We start from the raw sequence: 10215 nt of genomic DNA, 5'->3' as shown, positions 1-10215 counted from the left end.
CACACTGGGGCGCCCAAGGGCCGAGATCCGGGCGGGGCAGCGTCACGCTCTGACCTCGCTGCCGCTCCCTTGGGGCCGGGTGGCGCAGTGGCCGGGGGAGGCTCTCCCGTCTCCCGGCATGCACTGCGTCATCGCTTCTCCTCCGCCCGCCCAGGGTGGGATTTCCTGGGGATCCCGCTCCCTGTGACGTCAGGGCCTGCCCCAGAGGCAGGGCGCCCCCCTCGCAAGGAGCCGAGCCCGGCTGCCAGCTGGTGTCAATAGAAGTATCGGCCCCACGTGACGTGACATCCTATCTGCACTCCCTCCGATTTAGAGCGCACCGGACATTTCTATTGGCTCAATTTGTTTCCTCAAGAAAAAGCTGAAATACGGGACCGTCCAGTTCAAAACCGGACACCTGGCAACCCTAAGCAGAGTGGTGCCTTGTCGGAGCGGTTCCAGTTACGGTCTCTGCTGTCCCTCCTCTGCCCGGCTACCGCTGGAGGGCTACACTGGCTGCACCGCTGCGGGAAGCTCCCGGCCCCAGTCTCTGTACCAGATGGTGCATGAAGATCTTGCAGATGAACCACGCTGATTTCCCTGACATTGATGTGCAGGGAGAGTTCTGCCTAAGACCATGACTGCTGCATACATTACTCGCACCCATGCACTCTCTTACCCATCTGCAAAGTATTCATCTCCACAGGGGGAGGGTGGGGGGCTGGTGAAGGGACTTCCCCCACATCTGCTGGGGCTGCAGCCACCAGTCTAGGGAGCAGAGAACTGATGTGAGGAGAATGACCAGACCATCCAATAGATCCCTGTTGGTCTGTGCACAGTGGTGAACCTGGTCTGAAGAGGCCAGAGGCAAAACTTGGCATGCCATACCATGAATATGCAGGCTGCCATATGCCCCAGGAGCCTCATACAGTTCTTCGCTGTAGTGGTAGGGAACCTTTGAAGACTGCGAATGAGGTCTGAGCGTCCAAAAGTGAGATTTGCAGGGAGACTCTTGCACGTGTAGAGTCTAGGAGTGCCCTAGAGAACTTGATTTGTTAAGCTGGGACCAGTTTTTACTTGGAAACATTGAGAATGAGCCCCAGTGCAGCAAAGGTTGCTTGCACCAGTTCCATGTGCTGGTGGACATGTTCCTGGGACTGGCCCTTGATGAGCCAGTCAAGGTACAGGAAGACCTATACCTGATGTTTGTGTAGAAAGGAAGCCACCACCATGCCTTAGAAAGGCCCAACAGAAAGACGGGTGAATGATAGTGCCAGCTGCTGCTAACAGACCCAAGAAACCCCCTGTGTACGGGAATGATGGAGATACAGCCAAGGAAACCATGCGCAACCTGAACTGTCTTATGAACACGTTCACGTTTCAAAGATCCATGATAAGCCTGAGCCTGCCCTTGGAGATGAGGAAATACCAGAAATAATAATCCCCATCCCTCAAGATCTCCTCTACTTCCCCTAAAACAATAAGGGACCGAACCTCCTGACTTGAGGACTGCTTGTGAGATGGGATCCCTGAAGAGGAACAGGGAAGGCAGAGAGTGAGTGGGTGGAAGGGTAGAGAACTAGATGGAATATCCCACTGCTATTCTGCTCAGGACCCAATGTTCAGCTTGACCTTCTGCTCACAAACAGGGAGGAACTAATAGGGGAAGTAGAGGTGGGTGACAACCTGGGAAGCAGTGATCATGAGATGGTAGATTTCAGGATCCTGACCAAAGGAAGAAAAAAGAGTAGTAAAATACACAACTTGGACTTCAAAAAAGCAGATTGACTCCCTCCGAGACCTGATGGGCAGAATCCCCTGGGATGCTAACATGAAGGGGAAAGGAGTCCAGGACTGCTGGCAGTATTTTAAAGATGACTTATTGAAGGCACAGAAAGAAACCATCCAGACGTGTAGCAAGAGAGGCAAACATGGTAGGAGACCGGATTGGCTTACAGGGGAAATCCTTGGTGAACTTAAGCACAAAAAGGAAGCTTACAGAAAGTGGAAACTTGGACAAATGACCATGGAGGGGTTTAAATGTACAGCCCGTGAGAATGCCAGGAGGTTATCAGGAAGGCAAAAGCGCAAATGGAATTGCGACTGGCTAAGGATGTGAAGGATAACAAGAAAGGTTTCTACAGGCACGTCAACAAGAAGAAGGTGATCAGAGAGGGTGTGCGGCCCCTACTGAATGAAGGAGTAACTTAGTGATAGACAATGCGGGGAAAGCTGAAGTACTCAATGCTTTCTTTGCTTCTGTATTCACGGACAAGGTGGGCTCCCGGACTAATGTGCTAAGTGACGCAAGATGGGATGATGATGGACAGCCCTTGGTGGGTAAATAACAGGTTAGAAACTATTTAGAAAAGCTAAACGTACACAAATCCATGGGTCCGGACTTAATGCATCCGATGGTACTGAGGGAGTTGGCAAATGTCATTGAGGAGTCTTTGGCCATTATCTTTGAAAAGTCGTGGGGATTGGGAGAAATCCCGGATGACTGGAAAAAGGCAAATGTAGTGCCCATCTTCAAAAAAGGGAAGAAGGACGATCCAGGGAACTATAGGCCCGTCAGTCTTACCTCGGTTCCTGGAAAAATCATGGAAGGGATCCTTAAGGAATCCATTTTGAGGCACTTGGAAGAGAGGAAAGTGATTAGGAAAAGTCAGCATGGATTCACAAACGGCAAGTCGTGCCTGACCAATCTGATTAGCTTCTATGATGAGGTAACTGGCTCTGTGAACGTGGGAAAGTCAGTGGATGTGACCTTAGCAAGGCTTTTGATACGGTTTCCCACAATATTCTTGCCAGCAAGTTAAGGGACTGTGGATTGGATAAATGGACGGTAAGATGGATAGAAAGATGGCTAGAAGGCCGGGCCAATCAGGTAGTGATCAATGGCTCGATGTCAGGATGGCAGTTGATTTCTAGCAGAGTGCCCCAAGGTTCGGTTCTAGGACCGGTTTTGTTCAATATCTTTATTAATGACCTGGATGAAGGGATGGATTGCACCCTCAGCAAGTTTGCGGATGACACTAAGCTGGGGGAGAGGTAGATATGCTTGAGGGCAGAGATAGGGTCCAGAGTGACTTAGACAAATTGAAGGATTGGGCCACAAGAAATCTGATGAGGTTCAACAAGGACAAGTGCAGAGTCCTGCACTTGGGACGGAAGAATCCCAAGCATAGTTACAAGCTGGGGACCAACCAGCTAAGTAGTAGTTCTGCAGAAAAGGATTTGAGGGTTACAGTGGATGAGAAGCTGGATATGAATCAACAGTGTGCCCTTGTAGCCAAGAAGGCTAATGGCATATTAGGTTGCAGTAAGAGGAGCATTGCCAGCAGATCCAGAGGTGTCCTTATTCCCCTTGATTTGGCTTTGGTGAGGCCACATCTGGAGTACTGTGTCCAGTTCCGGGCCCCCCACTACAGAAAGGATGTGGACGCACTGGAGAGAGTCCAGCGGAGGGCAACCAAAATGATTAGGGGGCTGGAGCACATGACTTATGAGGAGAGGCTAATGGAGTTGGGTCTGTTTAGCCTGCAGAAGCGAAGAATGAGGGGGGATTTGATAGCAGCCTTCAACTTCCTGAAGGGAGGTTCCAAAGAGGATGGAGAGAGGCTGTTCTCAGTAGTGACAGATGGCAGAACAAGGAGCAATGGTCTCAAGTTGAGGTGGGAGAGGTCCAGGTTGGATATTAGGAAAAACTATTTCACTAGGAGGGCAGTGAAGCACTGGAATGGGTTACCTAGGGAAGCAGTGGAGTCTCCATCCCTAGAGGTGTTTAAGTCTCGGCTTGACAAAGTCCTGGCCGGGTTGATTTAGTTGGGACTGGTCCTGCCTAGAGCAGGGGGCTGGACTTGATGACCTCCTGAGGTCTCTTCCAGCTCTATGGTTCTATGATTCTATGAATACTGACACGGTAGGAGTGGGATACATGATTGCCAAATGAGGGGCGGGGGAGAAGGAAGAGGGAAGAGATCCAGGAACTAAACTGGTGTTCTATTCTTGGCACACCCTCAAAAGTTGTGTTTTGGGCCCATAGGGTAGCTTGGAGTGGCCTTGGCCCTGGCCTGAGGAAGAGTGTGAAGGCAGCTTGTGGTGGTTATTCCTGCCCCACCTGTGGGAGTGGTCCTGGTGGGTAGGACCCAGGAAAAAAGCACAAGGGTGTTGCTGCCTAAACGGTTTGTGCTGAGGTGCTGGCACGTGTATGCTGAGTGACTTGAGGGTTGCTTAGGAGTTCTTGAGATTGTGTGGTTTGGCATCTGTTTTGTCCAAGAACAGACCTGTACAGTCAAAAGGGAGGTCCTGGATGATAGTCTGGGTCTCTGAGGGGAGCCCAGACACCTGGAGCCATGTGATGCACTGCATAGCGATAGCCGGGGCCATCGATCTAGTGGATGAATCAGCTGAGTCTAGTGTCAGGTGGAGGGAGGTCTGGGTCACCATCTTACCCTTTTCTGGGACTGCCATGAATTCCTGGTGCAAATCTGCAGAGAGCAGCTCCTGGAACTAGGTCAATGTGTTCCAGAAATTGTATGCATTGTGGCTCAACAGCACCTGTTAGTTCAATATAGGAAGCTGAAGCCCCCCAGTTGAATAGACCTTATAGCCAAAGAGGTCCAGCTTCTTGGCATACTGGCTCTTAGGGGCAGGTCCTGGCTGGCCCTGCTGCTCCTTGTGACATCAATCACAAGTAATTCTGGTGCGAGGTGAGTAAACAGATGTTCATACCTCTGCTGGGGCCTCTCAACTTCCTTAGCAATTGGTGGGAGGAAGGCCAGGGTTTGCCATAGCACCTTAGTGGTGAACTGCGTAGTTCTGATCAGGGATAATGCCATGGGGTCCACATCCTCTACCACCTCCTCTGTAGTAATATTAAGGCCACCTGCTGCAAAAGGTCCTGATGTGCCTTAGCAACCATCTCTTCAAGAGAGAGGAAGAGGATGCTCTGGGAACAGAGTCCACCTGACCCTCAGGCTTCCTGATGTTCCCAGAGATAATGGGCAGGTGAGACACTGGTGACTCAGAGCAGGTGTGGCACTTGCATTGGAACAGGCTCAAGGTCCCTATAAGGATCTGGAGCAACAATAGTGGCCAAATATGGCTTGTGAGATGAGGTCACAAGAAGCCAACTGTGATGCTGGGCCCTGAGCTTGATGGTAGGCCCAGGGAGTTCAGAATGGCCACTACACAGGAGCATGCCATTGTGGTAGCAAGGATGGCCTGTGATGCTAAGGGAGCATCCCAATGGCAGTGCTGGGAACAGGAGCAGGAGTGGTACTGCCTACTGCAAGAAACAAATGACTCTGTCTCTGACCCCGATGGATACTTGGAATCAGACCACAGAGGTGCAGTGTCTGATGGTGCCAGAGAACAGCAACACTGCAATGGAGTCAGCTTGCTGCAGTGCAACTGGTGCTGGAAGCGTTGGTGCTAGGAGAGGAGGCCGTGCCATTGACAGTGCTATTGGTGGGTTCAGTGCCAAGGTAGGCATTGCTTAATGCCCCACACTTGGTGCCAGTGCTTGCAGTGAGGCCGGAACTGGAGCTGCGTGCTCTATCATCTGAATGAACTTCCTTGTGGCCCCGAAAGTGTCTGGCATGGAAGGAAGGTCCAGGTCCTACTCCAGGATATCCCACACTAGTGAGACTGGACTTGATGGCCTTGCCCTCGAGGCCACCGTTGACAACGTCAGGAGTGCAGTACCATCTTGAAGGTGTGCTGCCAAAGGATACACAGATGCGGTAACCACCCATCTTTTTGGCCAGAGACGAGGCTTTTTTGTGTGGCACAGGAGACAAGTGGTGCTGAGCAGAGGAGCTCACATTATGGATTGGGTACTGGTGCCAGTGGTCCTTAGGCCCCTCTTTATGCAGTGGTGATGAGTCCCAAATCAAAGCTGGCACACTATGCACCTAGGACAGCACACTGCATACAGAAAATGTCAATACCACACCTAGCATTGAGGGTCAAAGTGCCAACTCCATAAATAGGAATTTCAATTATTGGTCTGTCTGTCATTTAGTCCTGGCCTTGAAAATCCTACACATACTGCACTTATCTGTGTTCTTCACCCAAACACCTGAGGCAAGCCATAAGCAGGTCACCTCTGAGCACAGGCTTGCCACAAGCAATGAAGTTCTTAAACTCCCACTGCACACCCTAGGAGAAAAACTAACAAAAATACAAAAGGAACAAAAGGTGGGGGGAATACCCCCAAAATGAGTACTATCAATTAACTACTACTTACCAAACAATAGCTAACTAACTGTAAACAGGAAAAAAGCAGCTAGAGTTGCACTACAACAACCATCACGGATGGTAAGAAGGACATGAAGGGATAGAGGGTCATCTGGGCTCTATATACCATACCATGCAGGCACCACTCCAGGGGCCTCCACAGCCAAGCCCAATGGGTACCGCTAGGGGAAAAGCTTCCTACTATCATGAACACAGCACGCACACACCCACTGGAATGCCTAGGAGCAGTTCTTCGAAAAATCATCTATGAATATATGCTCCTGCAGTTTACCACAGTCACCACACTCTGCCATTAGAGTTGATTCCTATGGTAAGGATAGTAGAGAATGATTCCAGACCCCCGTTGTTAACTCTTCCCTTACAAATAACAAGGATTCATTTGTTTCTCTGAAGTATTTCTGAAAGTAAATGAGCCCTGAGATCTATAAAATTGTCCCTCTCCGCAATCATTTTTATAAAAATACTACCACAAAGTTAATTAATTAAGGCATATCTAGTTTCAGCATCTTAACTTTTTTTTATTAAATTACGATATCAAATCACACTGATGGTTGGAAGAACATCACTGAGCATATTTCAGAAACTAGGATTGGGTCAGTGGCCTCCATAGTTTGCTGAGGACAGGGACACAGTTTCAACAGATTCCTTTGTATGGAAAGAAAAAAAAGGCAGTAGAAAAATGTCTTATACAAAACCAGTAAAAGGCAATTGTTACCAACTGGGAATGAGTAAAGTAGACTATGGCAAGAAGCACCTCAAGTGCAATAATTTCTCCCCAATATACAGTAGTGGTACTGTTTAGAAACAGGGTCACCTGCAGTAGTTTAGTTGACCAATGTTTGGTACTTCCTACCAAAGCTATGGAACACAGCAAATACTGCAATGTGATAGTTTTTAAATAGCACCCACTTAAGTTTGACTGCCTGCTCATATACCCACACAAATATTGTGTACTACTCCTTCATTTGTGAACTTACACTAGGTGACTGCACACACACACTAATACAAAATGTCTTTTTTAACTGTACTACTGAGTTATAAAAAGTTGTTTCATCTTCTAGAACAAATATTAATAAAAAGCATAAGAGAAGAAACACATTCTATACAAGAACAAGTTAAAAAAAATCTTTGAGCTTCAGGCAAAACTTACAGCAGGTGAATTAAAAAAATCCCTAAACTTCATTTTCTAACACCTATACAACTATTTATCTAATCTTCAAATCACTGCTTTGCAGCAAGGAAGCACAGTGGGTTGAAATTTCTTGCTGGCTTAAACACAACCACCCGTGCTCTTCCAAGCGCACTTCCCCATGAACAAATCATATTGAATTTTAGCCAACATCTTTTCCATTAACACACTGCAGGTAGAAGTTTGTACCAGAGATACAAAGGTGAAAGTCAAACAGTCTTCATGTAATGTTTTTCTGACTTTAGTAGTATACTCTGTACAGTAGGAACACAGTAAAGAAAAAATTGTCCATTTCTACTACTAAGAGGCCAATCTCTTGGCAAAATAAATGAAAGCAAGGAGTAATTTGCACTCAAAAGATGCAGAAAACATACAAGTCAATCCTATGTGATGAGTCAGGGGCAAGGTATATTTTAAAATAAAGTTCTCATGCCCAGCCAGCTGGGGTTGAGCGTCATACAGATGTCTGCCAGTTTTATCAGCTTCTTTGGGTTAGCTTAGTAACACCCATCCTTCCAGGAATCATCAGCAGTTGTCTGGTTAGTCTTTGCTGTCTGAGGAAATCTATTTTTAAAAACACAAAAAAGCCAACATATCAGACAAATGGATGCATTAGGATACATTTAAAAACAGAAAGAAATGAAATGTTCATTAAAGCATCTATTGGTAGAAAAACATATTAATGCACCAAGCCTTGAGACTGAATGCCAATATTTTTGCTTTTACCAAATCCATCTGTTACCACAGAATTTCAGCACCTGTCCTACAGTCATGTCTTAGTCAATTCCCTGTTATACTCACATCCAAGAATATGAACTATATTCAAGACAGTCCTGTTTTCTGTGGCTTGCTGATACAGAGAAAGCAAATTTTGCAGCAGTCTCAGGTAATATTGAAAAAAGGATTTAAGTTGGACATAATAAGAATGGTCAAACTGTTTCAGGCCAATAGCTCAGCTAACCAAGTATCTTGTTTTTCAAGAGTGACCAATGCCATATGCTTCAGAGGGAATGAACAGAACAGGCAACCGAGTGAGTCCCCTCTCATCAAGTCCTAACTTCTGAAAGTTAGAGGCTTAGGACAATCAGAACATGGGGCTGCATCTCTAATCATCTTAGCTAACATCAATTGCTGGTTTTATCTTTCATTATTTGTTGATCTTCACAATACCCACAGCAAAGAGTTCCATAGTTTGGCTGCACAAGCAGTGCTTTCTTTTGTTTGTTTAACCTATTGTCTATTAATTTCATTGAGTGACCCCTGGTTCTTCTGTTATATGAAGGGGAAAATAACGCTACCTTATTCATTTTTTCCTTTATCAAAGCCAAAATTCAGACAATTGTGGGTTAAATGTATTACTTGTAACATCCAATATCACTAGTTAAAAGATAGAGAAAAATATTTCTTTCCTATTTTACTCTGTGCATGTGCACATGCATGAGATAATTTTGTGCGTGATTAATTTTTTTTTAAAATCATTGATGGGAATTTCCTCCACAGGAGAAGAAATAAGCCTATTTTTTAGACTTTTCAAAAAAATTGCATGTCTTAATTAGTCAAGAGGGATTTGAGGGCTGGCATAGTACCTAGGAAACTGAGGGGGGGAGGGGAAGGAAGGAGGGGAGGGGCACTTAGCACTGGATACTGTGGAAGAAGAATTAGACCAATAGTAAATTTCCCAAGTGAGCATTTAAGTCTGGTGTGAGGAACCTTTTTTGGGTTGAGGGCAAATGACCCACAAAAAAATTAATTGGGGACAGCACACAAGTGAGAAATGGGAAAAAAAACCCATGCCAATTGAGGAGAAAGACATTCCCCACATTCCCCCCCCACCAGAGCCTGGGGGGCCAGACTAGTAGATTTTGTGCGCTACAGGCCCCAGGAAGGCTCACCAATGCGGGGAGGAGGGGGCGGAAGGAGAAGAACCCTGAGCCTCAGGGGCTATAATCCATGCAAGCTGCATCAGGCCCCCAGGCTTAAGGTACCCCACTCCTGCTTTAAGGATATGCATGAATAATATAATCAGTACAGTATCACCTATAGGGTATGTCTACACTACCACCCTAGTTCGAACTAGGGTGGTTAATGTAAGGCATTCGAAGTTGCAAATGAAGCCCGGGATTTAAATATCCCAGGCTTCATTTGCATCTTGCCGAGCGTCGCCATTTTTAAATCCCCGTTAGTGCGGACTCCGTGACTGCGGCACGGAGTAGGTAGTTCGAATTTGGCTTTCTAATTCGAACTACCTACTCCATGCCGCGTGTAGCCGCGGGCACGGAGTCCGCACTAACGGGGATTTAAAAATGGCAGCGCCCGGCAAGATGCAAATGAAGCCTGGGATATTTAAATCCCGGGCTTCATTTGCAACTTCGAATGCCTACATTAACCACCCTAGTTCGAACTAGGGTGGTAGTGTAGACATACCCAAAGTTATTTATTTTGATAATTTCAGTTTATTTTACTCAGACCCTATATTTTCAATGTGCCACAGATTTACATTGACAAAGCATAACCTACACAGTGGATGACAAGATATGAGGTTTTGGCAACTGTTTTAAGAGGACAATTGAAGATGCAAAGATTTCCTGCTAAAATTATAATCTGTGAGTAGCTGTAACTGTCCTGTTGGCAGTTGTCATAATTAAGTTTCACGACCATCATAAAAGACAGTTACCTATTCTGTAACTGATGTTTCTCAATATATGATATTCATATCCATGCCAAAAGTTTCTCCTGCACAGTTGCTGGGGGGAAGCAGCTCTGGCGACCCCTGAATGGCA

The 10215-nt window shown here is 46.6% G+C and overlaps 1 protein-coding gene across 6 annotated transcripts in view; it reads right to left on the bottom strand.

Annotated features, from left to right (window-relative positions):
• Positions 1-6743: 6743 nt before the first annotated feature.
• LOC102447375 (SLAIN motif-containing protein-like) overlaps positions 6744-10215 on the bottom strand; it is a 70301-nt gene continuing 66829 nt past the window's right edge. For all 6 annotated transcript variants that reach the window (XM_075941207.2, XM_075941206.2, XM_075941208.2 and 3 more), the window contains one exon: positions 6744-7999. In XM_075941207.2, coding sequence (XP_075797322.2) covers positions 7933-7999 — 67 coding nt within the window. In that variant the 3' untranslated portion in view covers positions 6744-7932. The remainder of the gene's footprint in view (positions 8000-10215) is intronic.

Source organism: Pelodiscus sinensis, chromosome 13 (genome assembly GCF_052426305.1).
Source record: "Pelodiscus sinensis isolate ZL-2025 chromosome 13, ASM5242630v1, whole genome shotgun sequence".
Lineage (NCBI taxonomy): Eukaryota > Metazoa > Chordata > Testudines > Trionychidae > Pelodiscus > Pelodiscus sinensis.
Note: the sequence above shows the minus strand (reverse complement) of the source record. Positions and strands in the feature narration are given on the sequence as shown.